Below are 19,278 nucleotides of genomic sequence, written 5' to 3'. Positions count from 1 at the left end.
TGCTGAGTTTGTAACTCAAAATCAGCCTTCAGTTTTTCCTGTTTTAAAAAAATGTTAGACACTAACATTAAATATAACTCTATTAATATTAAAAAATATAATTCAAACTTACATAATCTTGGCGAGCATCATCGTTCACGAAATCATTTGTTGCTTTCTTCCAATGATAATCCTTCCATGACTCAATAAGGTCCGGGTTCGTCTAAAAAATATAACCCAAATGTTAGAGAACATATAATTTAAAAGAACATAATTTTGATAATATTTTATCTTTTACATACTTTTTCAAAACGGATGGCTGCCAGCGATTTTGTACCCTGCGTTGTAGAATACTTTTGTTTCTTCCGATTTTCCTTATTCTTTACGGAGCCCGCAATAAATTGTGGACTTGTAAATAACTGACAGATCTGCTTCCACTCCTCCTTGTTAACATCATTGGTTGGGTTGTTTAGAACCTTATCCCAATCCTCTGGTCCATTGTAGTGTTTCTCAAAGTGTTCGTGTCTTAGTGTTTTCCTATTACGGTATCGGTCTTTCATCTCTCGATCGATACCATCTAAACACTTTAAGAAATCCTCGCGGCTCGCTATTTGATAATAGTACTAAATTGAAAATTAAACATATTAATAATATATGTAATATATTAAAGACAAATTTTAAAAAAATATATTTAATACTATTTTTACCTGGATTATGCCAAGGACCTGATCCTTGTATTGTTTAGGCACTGATTCCCATGAATCGAAATATCCGAGAACTTTCGTTTTAATTTGGGTTCCCACGAGGCGGACAAAAGCAGCGTGCTCGCCCCCAACAACCTTGTACGTTCGCGGGAAAAATGTTACTTCCAGTGGTTTTCCATTTTTACGCCGCCTCTCATCTAGATCTTTTCCAATAGTTGCGCCACGACCCTTTTTCTTAGTTGGGATTCCTGTATTTTTTTTTATTAACAATACATAGAATATTAGTGTATACATGATAAACATATGTGAGTAAATAAAATAACAAAAAAATTACCTGACTCGCATATAGTCGGGATCCTAGTAGGATCCGGTGGAGGATCACCGCTAGCGTCTCCACCGTGAGCTCTAGCCACATCTGCTAACATCTACTAACACGACAATAATTTAACCTATCTATTTAATATTTAATTATTATTTATAATTAATTTATTGAGTATTATTTCAATTGATTAGGTAATTTGAAACATGCTATTTGGAAACAAACTTTTTATTTCTCAATATGTATAATACATTTAACACTAGATACAAAACTAAGTAGAATAGTCACTATCCTCACTAATTACATCAAAATCTATCGGGCACACATCATCTGTATTATCATCACTAAACTAAGGTCGACAATTAATTCATCCTCATCTTCTGCTTCTTCTACACTGTCTGCCATATCATCTTCATTGTCATTAATAAATCCATCATCTTCTTGAACAACTAAAGAAGGTCGATGTGCTGTGTTGACTTGAGTCGCTGGTACATCAGATTGCTGAACAACCAACTCTCCGAGATCCACAGTCAAAACAAAATTCGATGAGTTGGTGTCATGTACAACATCAACATCAGCAATCATATCTGAAGCATCTGGAAAGTTCCAAACTTGCCGATGATTCACTTCTTGGACAACTTTCCAATCTCGTCCTCTAACGAGATCATCGATGTAGAATACCTGTTTTGCTTGACTAGCTAGTATGAACGGTTCATCTTTATACCATTCACCGCTGACGTTGATACTAGTAATATTATTTACAGTGATGGTTTTCTTTTTTTTCGGATCTGTATTGAACCATTTACATCGAAATAATACCACTGAATAAGAACCACTAAAAGACAGCTAGAGTATTTCTTCAAGTTGCCCGTAATAGTTAAAATCTTCTGTTCCAGCAACACACACTCCACTATTTTGTGTAATTCGATTCTGATCTCGATTGTATGAAACAAATCGAACTCCGTTCACTATACATGCTTGGTAGGAGTAAGCCAATAGATCTGACCCAGATACTAAAGCTAGTAATTCATCAGCATGCTCTAATGACCCAAGCTGATGCAAGTCATATATCTAATAATAAAGAAATATATTAGAATGAGAATGTAATTTTTAGTATGCAATTTGCTAAGTACAAGTTACCTTCTTATGAAACCATGAACGAAACTCTTTCTTATGTATCAATTTATGATTGGCAGCCAGATCTCTTTGTTGCACCTCAGTTAGGTGTTCCCTGTTAATTAATTAACAATGTCAATATTGTTAATTAAGGAGTAGATTGAACAAAGGATAAAATAAATATTAATTTTGTACTTACTCTAAATACACTTCAGTTTCTGGAGAATTATCCAATATGAACCACTCAGCTTTATTCCGAGTATTTTCATCAAGGGGCACGGGAATTCCCTTACTAAGAGGACGACATTGAGATTCAAACACTGTGAGGTGTCGATTCACATACGGTGCATCTTCATTACGATCAGGCTGATTAAATTTTGTTTCCACACCTTTGAAATACATTGAACAAAATGTCAAAGCCTCATCTGCAACATATCATTCTGCTATAGATCCTTCAGGACGAGCTTTATTCCTGACATAGTTTTTTAATTTTTTCATGTATCTTTCAAAAGGATACATCCACCTCATAAATACAGGTCCTCCCAATATTGCTTCATTAGGCAAGTGCAAAACCAGATGGATTATTATGTCAAAGAATGCTGGAGGGAAAATCAACTCCATCTTGCATAAAATAACAATCAAGTCATCCTTAGCTTTCTCCATATCAGAAACGTTCAGTGTCCTAGAGCACAATTGTTTGAAGAAATTACACAATTCAGTGATGGTAGTGGATATAGATTCTGGTAAAAACTTGCGAACACCTACTGCAAGTAATCGTTGCATTATCACATGACAATCATGGGACTTCAACCCAACAATGTTTGAGTCATTGTCTGTGGCTTTTTTCTTTAGATTAGAACAAAAACCATCAGGCAACTTCACTCCATTCAAAAATTGACAAAAACCTCGCCTCTGTTCAAAAGTGAACACGTATGGAGCATGCAGTTTCATTAATCTTTTATTGGCATCCTCGTAAATCCACAACGATTTCCTAACCCCCATATTCTTTAAATCATGTCTTGCGTTAGTGGTGTCCTTAGATTTATCATTATCTAACAAAGTCCCAAGGAGACTGTCGCACACATTGTTCTCAACATGCATCACATCTGGGTTGTGTTTTACCTAATTTGAACTCCAGTAATCAAGTTCATAGAAAATAATTTTTTTCCTCCAATTACTTTCCCCTGCACCTCGCTTGCGCTTCACCCCCCCAAATCTGTCATGTTTACCAGACACTTGAAGCGGTAAAGCATTGACTTGATCTAAAACTTGTTGACAAGTAAACTGTTGTGGAGGATTTCTTTTCTCAACTTTGCCATCAAATTCCTTGTCCCTTCTATACTTATGATTACTCCTCAAGAATCGCCTATGACCGACATACAATGTCTTACCAATCACTCGAATGGAAGTGGTGTCTTCATTGCACGTTGGACATGCTTTATACCCTTGCCCGCTCCAACCAAACAAGCTACTACGAGCAGGGAAATTGTTAATTGTCCACAGAAGGGCTGCACGCATCTTGAACAATTCATTCCTTGTGCCATCTCTTATGTCGACCCCGTTAATCCACAATTGTTTTAACTCATCCACCAAGGGTCTTAGAAATACATCCATGTCTTTACCCGGTGATTTTGGCCCAGGAATAAGCAGAGTTAGCATAAAATACTCTTCCTTCATGCATAGCCAAGGGGGGAGATTGTAGTTCGTCAAAATCATAGGCCACATGCTGTATGATAAGCTCATGTTGCCAAATGGATTAAACCCATCAGCAGCCAAGCCTAGACGAACATTTCTAGGATCTTTTGCAAAATCAGGATGGGTGGCGTCAAAGTCTTTCCATGCAGACCCGTCAACCGGATGACGCATCACCCCATCTTCTATTGATCTCCCAGTATGATGCCATAACATGTCATTAGCTGTATGTCTTGAACTGTACATTCTCTTTAATCTAGGAGTCAACGGAAAGTAACGCATCACCTTGTGTGGAACCTTTTTCCCCTTCTTCTTTTCATTGACCCATCGGCTACTCCCACACACATGACATGAATCTTTGCTTGCATGCTCATTATAAAATAAGGAACAATCATATTTACACACATGGATTGATTGATATCCCAACCCTAACTTACTCAGCTTTTTTTTCACCTCGTAGTGTGTTGGGGGAATTTTATTATCTTTCGGAAATGCAAATTTTAATAACTTCAAAAATTCATCGAAAGAGTTATTTGGCCACTTCCCCCTAACTTTCAAATGCATCAACTTCTCCAAAAAGTTTAAGGATGATATCCAATCACAACCCGGATACAACTCAGCTTCAATCTCGTCGAATAACTCGTCATAATACTGTCCCATTCGACTGCCAGACACACCATCTGCTTCCTCTGCATTTGTCGGTAAGAGGAAATCATCAACGACGTCAACCATCTCGTCTACATCTTCATTATCCTCAACTACCTCATTGGCGACACTAGCTTCCACCTCACCGTGGTAAACCCACTTTTGATAATTCTGTTGAAAACCCTTGTCAAAGACATGAGCCTCCACTGTATCTATAGTTTGTAGTTTAACATTCAGGCATCTCACACAGGGGCATAAAATTCTCCCGTCGCAGTCTACGTGTTCTTTTGCCATTCTCAAGAAGGCTTGGAGACCGTTCCAATAAGCATCACAGTTACGATTCCTTAATGTCGTCCAACTCTTATTGATCGGCATCTACGATACAAGAATAAACAATAATTAAAAATTATTGGCTATATGTGTGTGTGCACCCTAATCCACATTTTCACTCTACTTCTATAAGGGTAAAGAACCTATCCCATTCAGATTTGTAGTATACATATAATTTAATCTACACTCTTAAAATTGTTTCGTTTATATGTAAAAATTTCGGCAGCACCTCCCTATAGTTCTCATAAGTGGGCATACTAAAATTAAGTGGCCCACTTACGAGAACAAATAAGGAGACACATATTGAAATCTCTATTAACGAAACAATAAAATGAGTACTAGATTAAATTATAGGTACACAACAAATCCAAACTATCCATGCGGACACATACCGTCCTGGATAATTCGGAGAAGCATATTTAAGAGTTCTTACTAACTCAGCTTCACCGAACGGGTCTAAGGCTTTTCGTGATTGAAAATAATTAAGAAAACATTATCACTAAGTGATAATATATAAAAACTTCTATCCAATCTTTGGTGATCAAATTTTATCACCAAAGAAAAGCAACAAAAAAAGAAATATTTTTTAACACTAGATGTTTTATGATGTCTTATAAAATCTTATGATATTAAATTATAATTTTGTAATTTATTTTGAAATTATTTATCTAATTATTTAATTTATTTTTAAATTACTAAATTTGTTAATATTAAATAAAATTATAATTTTTTAATTCATTTATCTAAATTTTTAATTTATTTTGAAATTATTTATCTAATTTTTAATTACTAAATTTGTTAATATTAAATTAAATTAAATTAAAATTTTGTAATTTATTTTGAAATTATTTATCTAACTTTTAATTTATTTTTAAATTACTAAATTTATTAATATTAAATTAAATTATAATTTTGTAATTTATTTTGAAATTATTTATCTAACTTTTAATTTATTTTTAAATTATTTATCTAATTATTTAATTTATTTTTAAATTACTAAATTTGTTAATATTAAATAAAATTATAATTTTTTAATTCATTTATCTAAATTTTTAATTTATTTTGAAATTATTTATCTAATTATTTAATTACTAAATTTGTTAATATTAAATTAAATTAAAATTTTGTAATTTATTTTGAATTTTTTTATCTAACTTTTAATTTATTTTTAAATTACTAAATTTGTTAATATTAAATTAAATTATAATTTTGTAATTTATTTTGAAATTATTTATCTAACTTTTAATTTATTTTGAAATTAATTATCTAATTATTTAATTTATTTTTCAATTACTAAATTTGTTAATATTAAATAAAATTATAATTTTTTTAATTCATTTATCTAAATTTTTAATTTATTTTGAAATTATTTATCTAATTTTTTAATTTATTTTTTAATTACTAAATTTGTTAATATTAAATTAAATTAAAATTTTGTAATTTATTTTGAAATTATTTATCTAACTTTTAATTTATTTTTAAATTACTAAATTTGTTAATATTAAATTAAATTATAATTTTGTAATTTATTTTGAAATTATTTATCTAATTATTTAATTTATTTTTAAATTACTAAATTTGTTAATATTAAAATATAATTTTTCACTTTATTTTAAAATTATTAATATTAAATTAAATTATTTATCTAATGTTTTAATTTATTTTGTTAATTCTAAGTATTCAATGTTTTATTTATTATATTATTATTTATTTAGTCATCTAACTCTACCAAAATTTCGACAGCATAACATCTCTATTATAACATATCCCAAAAATTTAAAACCCTACAAAAAACAATCAGAAAATTCCCAGAACATTGACAATGTACATATTATTAATCAAATTTAAATACTAACACATGCTATAATTTTATACACATATATAAATATATCACTGAACACATCTTACTTTGTACACACATTCACATATTAGTTAAAATAATAACATAATTAAAAAATAAATACCTTGATGCCACAAAATTATAAATACTCTAGTGACCAAATTTCCAAGAGATACTCCTTCAATTTCTACACAAAATCAACCCAAAAAATTAAATTTAAACAAAATTAAATTACAAAAAACAGAGGCATATTTATATATTTTACAAGATATATATATACATATACATATATTATATATATAATAATATGAACCGGTTATATATATACATATACATATATTATATATACATATATATATATATTATATATACATATATATATATATTATATAGAACTACATATATTATATATACATACATATAAAAAATATATACAAGCTTACCTGCGGCTGACCGTCTGGAGAGAGAGCCGAGAGGGAGTCTGAGCCACGAGGGAGCCGAGAGGGAGTCTGAGCCGGAGGTTCGGCCTGGGCCTTCGGGTTGGGTCGGCCTGGGTCTTGGGGTTGCGTCTGAGAGGTCGGAGAGGTCTTCGGTCTTGGGGTTGGGAGAAGAATGATGGTGGTTCGGTGGGGTTGGGAGGCAAAGACGATGATGGTGAGTGAAGGAGAGGGTGAGCCGCGCCTGGGTCTTCGGAGGGGGTGGGTCGCGCCGCGGGTCTTCGGTGAGGGTGAGGATGGGAGGCAAGGATGATGATGGTGAGTGAAGGAGGGAAAAAGGAGAGGAGGAGAGGAAAGAGGCGGCTGAAAAATTTCAGAGAAATGAGGGAAGGAGAAGAGGCACGGCTGGGGTAGGTTATATTAACAGTATTAGGGGCGACACGTGTCGCCCCTAATATTACACGTGTCGCCCCTAATACTAGAATAGGTGGCAAAAAAATGACACGTGTCGCCCCTAATATTACACATGTCTCCCCTAATATTAGAATAGGTGGCAAAAAATTCTTATCAGTGTTGCCAAAAATGATATATATTAGGGGCGATGTGTATGAATATTAGGAGCGATGTGTCGCCCCTAATATTGAGGAGAAATATTAGGGGCGACTGCCAACTTGTCGCCCCTGATATTGTCGCCCCTAAAATTGGTTTTTGTTGTAGTACGTATTGTTATAATAAATTGTGTTTTATAACTTATTGGTATTAATTTTTACTAAAATATTATATATTTATATATAAATACAAGTCAATATCAAATATAATACTATATAAAAATATATTATAAGATACAATTTATTGTAATACAATATAATACAATACAAAACAATACGACGCATCAAATACCTATATAGTTGATGAAGCTAGTGTGTTGTTTAATTAATACTAAAAATCTTATCATTTTATTGGATATTCTTCTATTAACATATATTCAAATCCAATGTTTCACTACTCTACGAATATAGGAAATAATCTCTTAATCATATATATAATTAGTATATATATATAAGCGTGTTTACGTAGATAGAGATCGATAAGCTACTTATTAAGCTAGCTGATCCTTCCTAGCAGCCTGGTCAGTGTAGATTAGAACTTAAGAATGGGAAACATAATGTTCTATCACCCAACTTAATTAATTAATAATTAATGATAATTAAATTTAAAAGAGTGTACGTACGTATGGGTTGTAGGCTGTAGCACTATATTTATTTATTAATTAATTAATATATAATTATATTTATTTATTAATGAACAATATCTTGAAGATATTTTTTGTGCTATATTTGCATATTCAAAATCAACATTATTTTTTAATTATTGGACACTATTCTTAAATATATATAGGTGACAGCGTACCATGTTCTTAATTAAGTACTCTAATTAAATATAGCTCCAACCAAGAGGAGACAATAATAATAATAATGTTGTAATAATTATTTTTTTCATCACCACATGATGACAGACAACAGAAACTTCATATGAAGCTAGGTTGTCTTTAATTGTATACATATAAATAACAATGGTCTCAACAAGTTTTCCTTAACATTTTTATCAAGTTATAATTATTGTATATTCCACAAAAAAAAGAGAGAAAAAGAAAATATGGCAGCCTCATCATCATTCAAAATCTCAAACACTACAAGTGTTGAGGAACAATTATCCAGGTTGAGAACATCATCAGAGGCAACAACAACAACATCAACATCATCATCATCATCTTCATTAATATGCAACAGATTAAGTGGCCTTAAAGATTTGCATGAGAGCTTTGATGATTTACTTCAGTTGCAGCTACAAGCCAAACAAGCCCTAGAGACCAAGAAAACCCTAGAACAAGTACTAGATGGATCTCTTCGGCTACTGGATTCATGTGCCACCACAAGGGATATTTTTTCTATGATAAAGCAAACCCTACAAGAGCTCCAATCATCCCTGAGGAGAAAGAGAGGCTCTGATCAATCTGGCTTCGAAAATGAAGTCAATTCATACATGTTATCCAAGAAGAAAGTGCTGACTAAAATGATCACCAAGTGTTTGAAGAATGTGATGATGACTAAGGATAGCAATAATAGTAGTTCTGATTTGTTTTCTTTGGTTCAGGAAGCAACTTGTGAAGTGTTTCAGTCCTTGTTGGGTTTCATTTCTCGACCAAAGATAAGATCATCACCAAGGTCTTATTTAGCTTTGAAGTTGTTTCGATCCAGAAAGGTGGCATGTGAAGGAGAAGTATATATATTTGCCACTCAATTAGAGAAAATTGATGCAACATTAATGGTTCTCAAGGCCAATAAAGACATCAAAATTGTACAAGTGAAACAAGTGTTGAAGGAGTTGGAGTCTTTAGAGTCCACTATTCAAGAGTTAGATGAGAATCTTGAATGTATCTTTAGGTGTTTGATGAAAACAAGAGTTTCTCTTCTCAACATCTACACTCGATAGTTAATATTTCAGTTCAAACTTGTATTACACAATTTTTATTTTTATTTTGTAAACAAATATACATATATATAGATTGAAGACTACATTTTTTTTCTCCAAAATTTTGTAATTCTAATTCCTTCCCCACTTTCCCATCAATAGACTAAAACTTAATTAGTTTTGATGAAAATGGATGTATTTATTAATAATAAATACTGGCTAAAAAACCAATGGCCAATATTAACTTAATCGTGGCATGTATGCAAGAAAAGAAACAGATTTAAACAAAAATAGAGGGAAAAGAAAGTAAATTAACGAGCATGAATGTAAAAACGACAAAATAAAGGAAACGACAACATATGAGGAAAACGACAATAATATATATATATTTATTTATTTATATTAGATAAAAGAAAAGGAACACAAATTTCTTAATAGTATATTTAGTTTTTTATTTTTAATTTAATAAAGAAAGAGGAAAGTGTAGATTCCATTTCATATTTTTCAAAAAAATTTAGTATTTCGGGTACCAATAATCATTTATAGAAAATTAATTGATTTTTTTTTTTTTTTTATCAATGTTAAATTACGAGTTCTCATTTATCTACACATACGCGGCACCAATTATTGTTGCCAAATTTTTTGGATAATAAGTATTTGGAAAATAGGAAAGTTTCACATCGGATCTTCAATGAACTCAACTATTCTTCATTATACACATTCATTTGACTAAATCAATCTAGGGTGTGTTCTTGAATAATTCTGTACAAAAATAATCAGATGCTTAAGTCAGTAAATGATTCCCTTTCTATTTCAACCGAGTAACAGTAAAGCAAATATTAAGAAAATCCCCCTAATTAATTTCAATGAACAACTTAGCTATTTATAGAAGAAAAAATTTTAAAAAAATGTTTAGAATGATTTTTTTTCATTGGTCTACATGTCGTATTTGAAACTTCAACGTTGTGCCCAAAACAACTTTCTTCTCACCTTGCAGAGGCTCTTACCTCTTATCACAGGCTTCTGCTTCTCTTGATTCTAATATTCGTCTGATTCTTGCATAACTTAGCATTTATTAAATGGTTTATTTGGTAGTAGAATCTCGTACAAATATTTTTGTGTGTAGGAGATAAGATCATATAATTTAGTTAAAAATTAGAGAAAAATAATAAAAGTTGAATTCTTATTTATATAATATATATATGTATGATTCAAAAAATAGAATTCTATTTCAAATAAAGTATACTATTCAAAGAAGATCAGTTAACAATGATGAAAAATAAAATAATTGTCAAGAGTGTGGCCAAATCATAAAACTTAATTGAGAAGAAAGGAAGAGAGATTGATGTGATGAGGATGTGGTGTTGGCTAGAATCAAACATTTGTGATAGGACTCATAAGTCCAATTAGTGAACTTTCAAAAAGACCTTAACAACGACTTCTTACCAACTAATAAGCCAAACTCCAAAGCCGGTGTTGTTTGAACACTTCCACTAATCTAATCATAGAAAGAGACACATTGCAATTATTATTATTACTATTACGTATGTAGCAAGCAATATTATAATGGTTATCTATTGAGAAGGTTATTCTTTAGTCACACTCTCTCATTGTAATTTGCAAATTAAAATAGTAAAATTTCTAGTATAGATTTTCAATTTTATATTATTAATTAAAATGATATTATATACAAATATTAAAATGATTTATTTGAAAATATTTATTACACTAATAGAAGTTTTGGGTATAATTCACGAATGCAATTAGGATTAAGATCATATTTGATTGGAGGGGATTCATTTTCATTTTATTTTTTTGTTGATTACAATTTAAAGTACTAGAATATCATTAAACACAATGATTTTTCTATTATTTAGATGAAATCCTTATAAAAATGATAAAGAAGAAAATTTTAATACACTATGGTTCCGTTTGTTAAAATTTTTGTTTTTGAATTTTTTAAATACAAAAATTGAAATACATTTTAATTTTTGATTTTTAAATAATAAAAAATATGTTTGGTAACTATTTTTATTTTTTTTTTTAAAAAAAAAATTCAAAAAATGCATTTGGTAATTTCTATGAACCTAATAAAATTTACTTGAAACTATGGATGCTTGAAAGGAAATACCCATGACTGCTTGAAGAAATCGGAGAAAAGAAAGAAAAATAAATTTATTTATTATTATTTTTTTTGAAAGTTAAAAAAGTATATTTTCAAAATTTAATTAATCTAATGTGAATTATAAAAAATAAAAAATGGAAATATGTTTACCAAACACGTTTTGTAGTTTTATTATCCAAAATCTTTTCAAATAAATAAAAAACTCATTAATTAATGACTATCGAACAACTTTGCTCAAAAAGTGACAATATTTTGTAACAACCTTTTGGTACTGTTGTGCATAAAATGTCGTCGCAATAAGTTCTATTGGTTGGAGTGTGCTCTAAGATAAAACCTCTCAACTTACTTTTGGAGAAAACTAAACAACTCTCTTGAAAGTTACAAAATTACAAATATATATATGGTCTTAAAAGCAAAAAATAAAATTTAAAAAAAAACTAAAACGAAAAACAGTTGGGTGCTGCAGTTCTGATTTTCTATAATTTGGCCAATATCGCCATATTAATGATTTGTCGAGCCATGAACTACTGAGAAAGAAAATATAAAAATTGCTAAGAAAATTCTTGTTTACATTCTTTTTTATACTCTACTATATGTCAATGTTTGACATGTATAATTATCAAAATATTTCATATTTTAAAAATATTATAATAATTAATAATGTATAAATATGTCAAATTATAATAAAAATAAGAAAATGTAAAATATATTTTTAGCATTTTAAAAAGATACATATTAGAAAGAAAGAAAAAAGAATCTTTAGAATGTGTGAGTTAATGGTTCAAGTTGATAACTTCCTTGTATCAGTACAATAGATTCTTTTTAGTTTATTCATAAAAAATAAATCACTACTTCAGATTTTTTTAGAATTTCTAGAAAGAGATTAAAATTCACACATAAAACAAATTTTGAAATTTGAAAGGAAGATAATCAATTCCATTAATAATTAGGTACAGTAATCATAATCACGCACAGATATATTCAATACAAGTTGTGTATTTAAACATATCTTAATAACTACATATATCAGAAACTAATTAATAACCAATTGATATGACTAGGAAGAAAAAATCTTGATGAGATTAATTGAAACACATAATAATAATAAAAATAAAAGAGATAGATCTCGATTGATATAAAATTTGTATTTTCCGGTGAAGAAAACATATGGGATATATGAGTAATGATATGTGTACTTAAAATATACACCCAAATATTATATATAATAATGTGCCAATTTAGTCAAGACAATCATATATTTATTAAAATTAAGATTCACTATTTAAAAAAATGATATGTGTCGGTATGTAATATATGAGTGCATATTTTGGGTATATATATATATATGAGGAACAAAAAACCAAGTTTACATATATAAAAACAAAGTCTCAGACATTAATGATTTCATTTGTTATATATATATAGATACAATAATATTATTCTCAGTACTTTTAATTACTACACACGGCATTTGGCGAAGGATGACAAAATGTTCCAGTTGTGAAGTTCAACTACATATATATACCCCACAAATGAGCCAATATCGAAGCTGTAAAAGGGGACCAATTGGACAATTTGGAAAGAGGACCATCTGCCCATGCACAATATAATCGAAGAAACTAGAAGAAACTCTCTTCTCGAACACCCCCTTAATTTGTTTTCTTTTCCATTTCAGTCCACACAAAACAATAGACTCATTCTAAAAATAATTTACTTAGAATAGTTAATATATATATATATATATATATATATATAAATCCACTAGCTGGCTATAGGGTTATTTTTACTATAGTACTATAGTATAGTGATTGTTTTTAATAACTATTTAAATGTATTCTCACTATTTTTGGTAGGGAGATGGTTTAATTTATATGATACTGTATAATATAGTTACAAATGATTTTTAATAAATTTTTAAAAAAATTATTTTAAATAATTTAGAATGCTGAAATCAAGATTCAAACAACTTTAGTAAGTACACGTGTTTGTTTCAATATTTATAAATATGTGTAAGCTATTTGAATCATAATTTTGTCATCCTATATATATTATTCAAGATTTCTTGAAAATTTGTGAGATGTCTCCTATAACTATATTATATACCGTCACCGTGATTAAAAAAAATTGCAACTTATCCATATATATATATATATATATACCAAAAATATTAAAAGTAACTAAATAACCAATATCCAATAATTTTCTATATATATATAATATTATTGATATATTGAGTTATGTTTAAAGGTGGATATATATATATATATATATAAATATATGTATAGGTTAGATACTACTACAATCGGGGACCTTTTATATTTGTTATTTCACTCTAGAGTGACTTCAATTTTTATAATTTTCATAACCAATGTATTTTCAAAGGAAATAAAAAGATTATAACAACAGACCTAAAAATTGAAGTTCCTCCATTTTTTATTTGGAAATCGAAGTAATAAATAAATTTCTATTACTTCGATTTCCAGGTAGTAACCAAAGTAATTTTAAAGACGTATATTATGTGTAGCATACACACTTCATTTTTTATATTAAACAAAATAACCTAAATTAAAGTCCCTCTCTCTACTCTTCAGTGGTTGAATATTTTACTTCGGTTTCGTCCAATTTTATTATATATAATAAAATCTAATTACTTTTGTATCCCCTTTAATTTTTCCAGATAAATATATATGATTTTCTGACACTCAATTATTTAACAAACAAAGTTTTATATATTACGTGGCAGATTAGTGTAGTGGTATATATATATATATATGTATTACATACATGGTCGATCCATATTAAGTACGTACGTACGATTATCACTTTGTCGTTTCTTTCGGCAGGCAAACACACTTATTTGGTTGAAGAAAAAACATATATGTATGGACAAAACTCGAAAGAGAGTAGTACTAATGGAACACATTATATACATATATATATATATATATATATATACACGCACTACTCATCCTCTTCTATGTGAAAATATCTAATAATATGATATTTTGTATAAAGGGGAACACATTCATATCCCTTTATACAGAAGCTACTACTTAAATTGTCGCACTAATCAATAATATATAGTATAAGTATAGTACATGTTTTATCGACCAAAACTAGTTAATACACGTATACTTATTTATGATAGCAAATAAAGACATAATATCAAGAAAGACTAGCTAGCTAGTACTATATTACTATATATATATATATAAATATATAAGAGCCGTCATTAAATAAATACTTTTGTACAGAAAATGAAGATTAAAATTACGAAAATAATTAAAAAGAAGATATTTTACAGTTGTTGCTTCATCATCATCATCATCATCATATCTAATCATCATCAGTAACTTTAGTTTGTTTTCTTGTGGTTTTTTGTTTCTGTTCAACGAGCAATACTCGTCTGCAAAGATGCATTCAGCTCCACTTGTTCGGCCTCCCACTTCACCTTTGCCACCACTCCATCGTGCGATGGAACGTACTCCTTTTTTTCAAAATAATAAAACAAAAATAAACATAATTAATAAAATTATACATATATATATATATACAGTGAATTGTTATGTTTTTTTTAAGCACGAGTAAGTTATTTTTTTTTATTTTGGGTTTATAAATCAGTTGTAATCTAAATTTTGTTATATGGTAAGGTATATATTATAGTTATTTAAGATATGTTATAAAATTTTATAAAATTAAGAAAAATTTAGAATACCGAAGTTTTATATTCAAATAGTTATTTTGAGTGCATGCCTTTTTTTTTATATACACTTGTAAAATAAATTGTTTGAAATTTAAATAATAAATAGTAGTAGTAGCAGTGACCTCTAGCTTTTGAACAAGTTCTCGAGCGTTAGGAGCAGAGACGACTATGTTCCGTTGTGAAGGAAATATGAAGCCGTCTTCTACAGCTTGGTCTATGAAAGTTAGTAGGTAATCGTAGTAGCCCTCCACATTAAGCAAGCCCACCTTTATATTAATTTATTAACTAAAATAATTAATATATATACCAATAATTGCAATAATATTAAGATATATACATGCATATGTAAACGAAGAATAGCACGTACCACTTATTTAAATTTAATAAATATTATAATATATTATTAATCAAACATAAGATGATATTTACCTTGAAAATATAAATATTAACATATTTATGCTTATGAGTATTGCAATTTAGTATTTTAAAATGTTCAATATTTTTGAGGTGATACTTTCATGATTAATTTGTAATATTTAAAATATTTATTAAATTTAAATAAGTGGACGGATGGGACACAAATTCTATTAAAACTTACAGGCTTGTCGTGGATTCCAAGCTGGGCCCACGTGATGACTTCTAATAACTCTTCCAAAGTTCCATAGCCACCTAAATTTTTACACAAGTATATATACTACTATAAATGTTAGTAGTGTGTCACCTACCTATACCTAGATATATATATATATATGTATGTATATCATTGACAAAAAGTTGCCAGAAAAGACCTGGGAGAGCAATGAAACAGTCAGAATGGCGGGCCATCTCGGCCTTCCTTTGGTGCATGTCTGCAACTGTTCTCACCTCTCCGATCGTTTCCCCTGTTATCTGCTTATATATATATACATATAAACAAAATAATTAATAAATAAACTTGCATATAATTATATATATATACATATTTAAAAACTGTATTTATTAAAAAAAGAGAGAGATAATAACAATAACAATAATAATAATAATAATAATAATATTTAGAAAAGGAAACCTCTTTGTGCATCAGAGCCTTGGGGATGATTCTGAGAATATGTAGAAAATCCACTTAGTAAAATAATATATAAATAAGTATATATATAAATATATAAATATAAAAAATGTATAATATATATATAATTAAGTACGTACCCAAGTACGTGTCCACCACCGCGATGGACTTCTTGAGATACCATGCCCATAAGTCCAATACTTCCTCCTCCATAAACGAGGCCTATCTTCCTTGAAACCTTCAAATTAATTATCGAAGAAAAAAAAATAAACTACATATTTATATATATATAACAACAAATAAATCAAGAATAATTAAACTTCTTAAATATATGTATATATATATATATATACCAGCTCCTGGCCAAGCTCAAGGGCAGCATCACGGTAGCAATCTCTCTTGCCAGAACTACTTCCACAGAAAACACAAACCCTTTTGAATCTGCTTATTATTATTGACTCTTCCATGGTTTTCTCTTCCAGCTGATCCATATATTTTTCAAAGCAAAAAAAAAATTGAAATTATTTTATTTATTTTTGTGCTTAATATTAGTAGTGGTTTTGAAGGCAAGTAATAAAGAGGGTTGGAAATAGCAAAAGCAATGAAAGAATATAAATAGAGAAAAAGGAGGGATAATATGGTTCATATAATTAATAAGGAAATTCTGTAGTGCCACGTGGGAACATTTCACTTTGTCAAATTCGCCGACATGATTCTGTTATCTCCACCAATCCTCTTATTTCTATTCTTATCCACTTGTACTTTTCTAAATAATCCCAATTATTTCTCCGCATTTATGTATAATAATAGTTATTTCTAGTTAATTAGTATTACACTTACTTGAAACACATGGAAAACTAAATTCATCACTTTATTTTGAGATAATAATAATAATAATAATTATGATGCTTAATAGTTAAATACATGACAGTCCATAACATTCAAATCAATCCAATTACACTGAATAAATACAATCTAATTACAAAAAATTAGATATCTAATTACAATTAGATTGAATTTTAGTTAAATATTGAATTTTAATTGGATTAGATAGAATGGCGGATAACACTGTCAAAATTTAATTAAAAATCGATCGTCAATCCAATTATGTATAATATATTAGAAAAATATTGATATTTCTTTTAATACATTATTATTAGCTAACTATTTGTCGTCCCCTATACAATTCCACATCTAATTAAAGGAGATAACACTTAAAATACGCATCTATTCTTCTCGTTCTCTCTTATTTTCAATACTACTTCAAGCTTTTAGTTGAGGATTAAACTTGTAAGGATGATAACTTTATGTAGTTTGAACCTAAATTAATAGTGTTGTTTAGTTTTTAAGTAATTTTTTTTTTTTGTATATTTTTAAGTTAATATTAAAAATCAAGTTCCAACTCAATTTTGAAAAAAAATAAAAAATCAGACTCCAACTCAAAATTGGATTTGATTGGATGGTAATTTTCAAAATCCAGCATTTAATTGGATTTGATTGGATTAGTACAAAAATGTTGATTGGAGGCCACCATCAATTTTTTTTTTAATTTTAAAAATCATCACATAGTACTTTTATAATAGTTTTTTATGTTTTCTTCAAAATTTATATTTTTAGCCCCCTTAATTTTTTTTTGTTACATTTTGGCCCCCTCCGTCCATGGAAATCACACTAATACATTTCGACTTAGAGTTATTGGCTGGTCAGACAAAGAAATTATAAAGTTTTTTTTTTAAAAAAGGTATATAAAAATCTCCAAATTTTGATTTTTTTATATATATAATAATTACATAAATATTATATTTTGTATTGGAAAAACTCCACCTCATGAAGCCATGCCCAATTTGATCATTTAATGAATAGGTTGTGTCCCATAATATTACTTATTGTTTATACTAATTATGTGGTGATTAACAAAATACGAAAAATGATTGAGAAAAAGGAAAAGAAGAAGGAAAATGATTAAATGGAAGACTTTAGTATTTGGCATATACCAACTTTTAAGTTGTCACCCATCTCTACTAATTTAACGTAGGAGACTGTTATTTACTTTGGACAAAGTTATACATATGTTTATGTGTTTATATATATAGAAAATCCAGTTATATAATTGGTAATACTGTTTAGCACATCTGTATCATCTATTATTTTTTATAAGTACTCATATAATTGTTGATGATAAAAAAAAATGCATTTAAAATTTACACTAATTTTTATGTTTATTTTCTCAATTAATTATATTTATTTAGAGTAAAGCTAAATTTTTTATAGGAAAGTAAAATTCACAATATTAAAAGATGTTATGTGAGTGTAAAACATTAATAAAAAATATCGAGTGCATATATTATTATTATTAAATATAAAAAAAAATTGAATTGTATATGCTTGTATGTATATTATTTAGATATGTTTTAGTTATAATACAGGAGTTTTTTTTTCTTAAATACATAGTCTTTTTACTTTTTTTACGGTTGTTAATTTTTTTTTCAAAAATATGATTTTTTTAAAGTTTCATAATTATAAAAATATAGTCTTATGAAAAATAACTTGAAAACAACTCACTATATCAACCCAAAATAAATTTAAAAAAATACAAATATATATCAATATAACTAAATCTAAATATCTAAAAAAAAACAACATAAAAATAACTTGCAAATAAAAAAAAAAGACAACCTTAAAAATATAAAAAATAATCTTAAAATTGTAAAATTAAAAGAAAAAAAATTAACTGTCAAAATATAAATTTTTTAATAAAATTAAGTATTTTTTGTAAAAATCTATATGATATAATAAAATCACTTGACCCAATTGGATTCATGTAATATTAATTAATTCAAAAATATCATCACAGTTAATTCTTCAACAAAG

General features: G+C 28.4%; 2 protein-coding genes across 2 annotated transcripts; one reads left to right on the top strand and one right to left on the bottom strand.

Annotated features, from left to right (window-relative positions):
- The first annotated feature begins 8,718 nt into the window (after positions 1–8,718).
- LOC133806732 (uncharacterized) lies at positions 8,719–9,555 on the top strand. The gene has a single exon (XM_062244823.1). It carries the CDS (start codon positions 8,719–8,721, stop codon positions 9,553–9,555), a length of 837 nt encoding a protein of 278 aa, XP_062100807.1.
- Positions 9,556–14,824: 5,269 nt separating this feature from the next.
- On the bottom strand, positions 14,825–16,982 carry LOC133804322 (cytokinin riboside 5'-monophosphate phosphoribohydrolase LOG1-like). Its single transcript, XM_062242488.1, has 7 exons — positions 16,761–16,982; positions 16,548–16,645; positions 16,411–16,441; positions 16,151–16,250; positions 15,961–16,031; positions 15,485–15,628; positions 14,825–15,146 (listed from the first exon to the last, which is right to left on the bottom strand). The coding sequence occupies exons 1-7, from the start codon at positions 16,896–16,898 to the stop codon at positions 15,048–15,050; spliced, it is 681 nt and encodes a 226-aa protein (XP_062098472.1). The 5' UTR covers positions 16,899–16,982; the 3' UTR covers positions 14,825–15,047.
- Positions 16,983–19,278: the final 2,296 nt, after the last annotated feature.

This window comes from Humulus lupulus, chromosome X (assembly GCF_963169125.1).
Source record: "Humulus lupulus chromosome X, drHumLupu1.1, whole genome shotgun sequence".
Lineage (NCBI taxonomy): Eukaryota > Viridiplantae > Streptophyta > Magnoliopsida > Rosales > Cannabaceae > Humulus > Humulus lupulus.
This window is presented reverse-complemented; position numbering and strand designations above follow the sequence as displayed.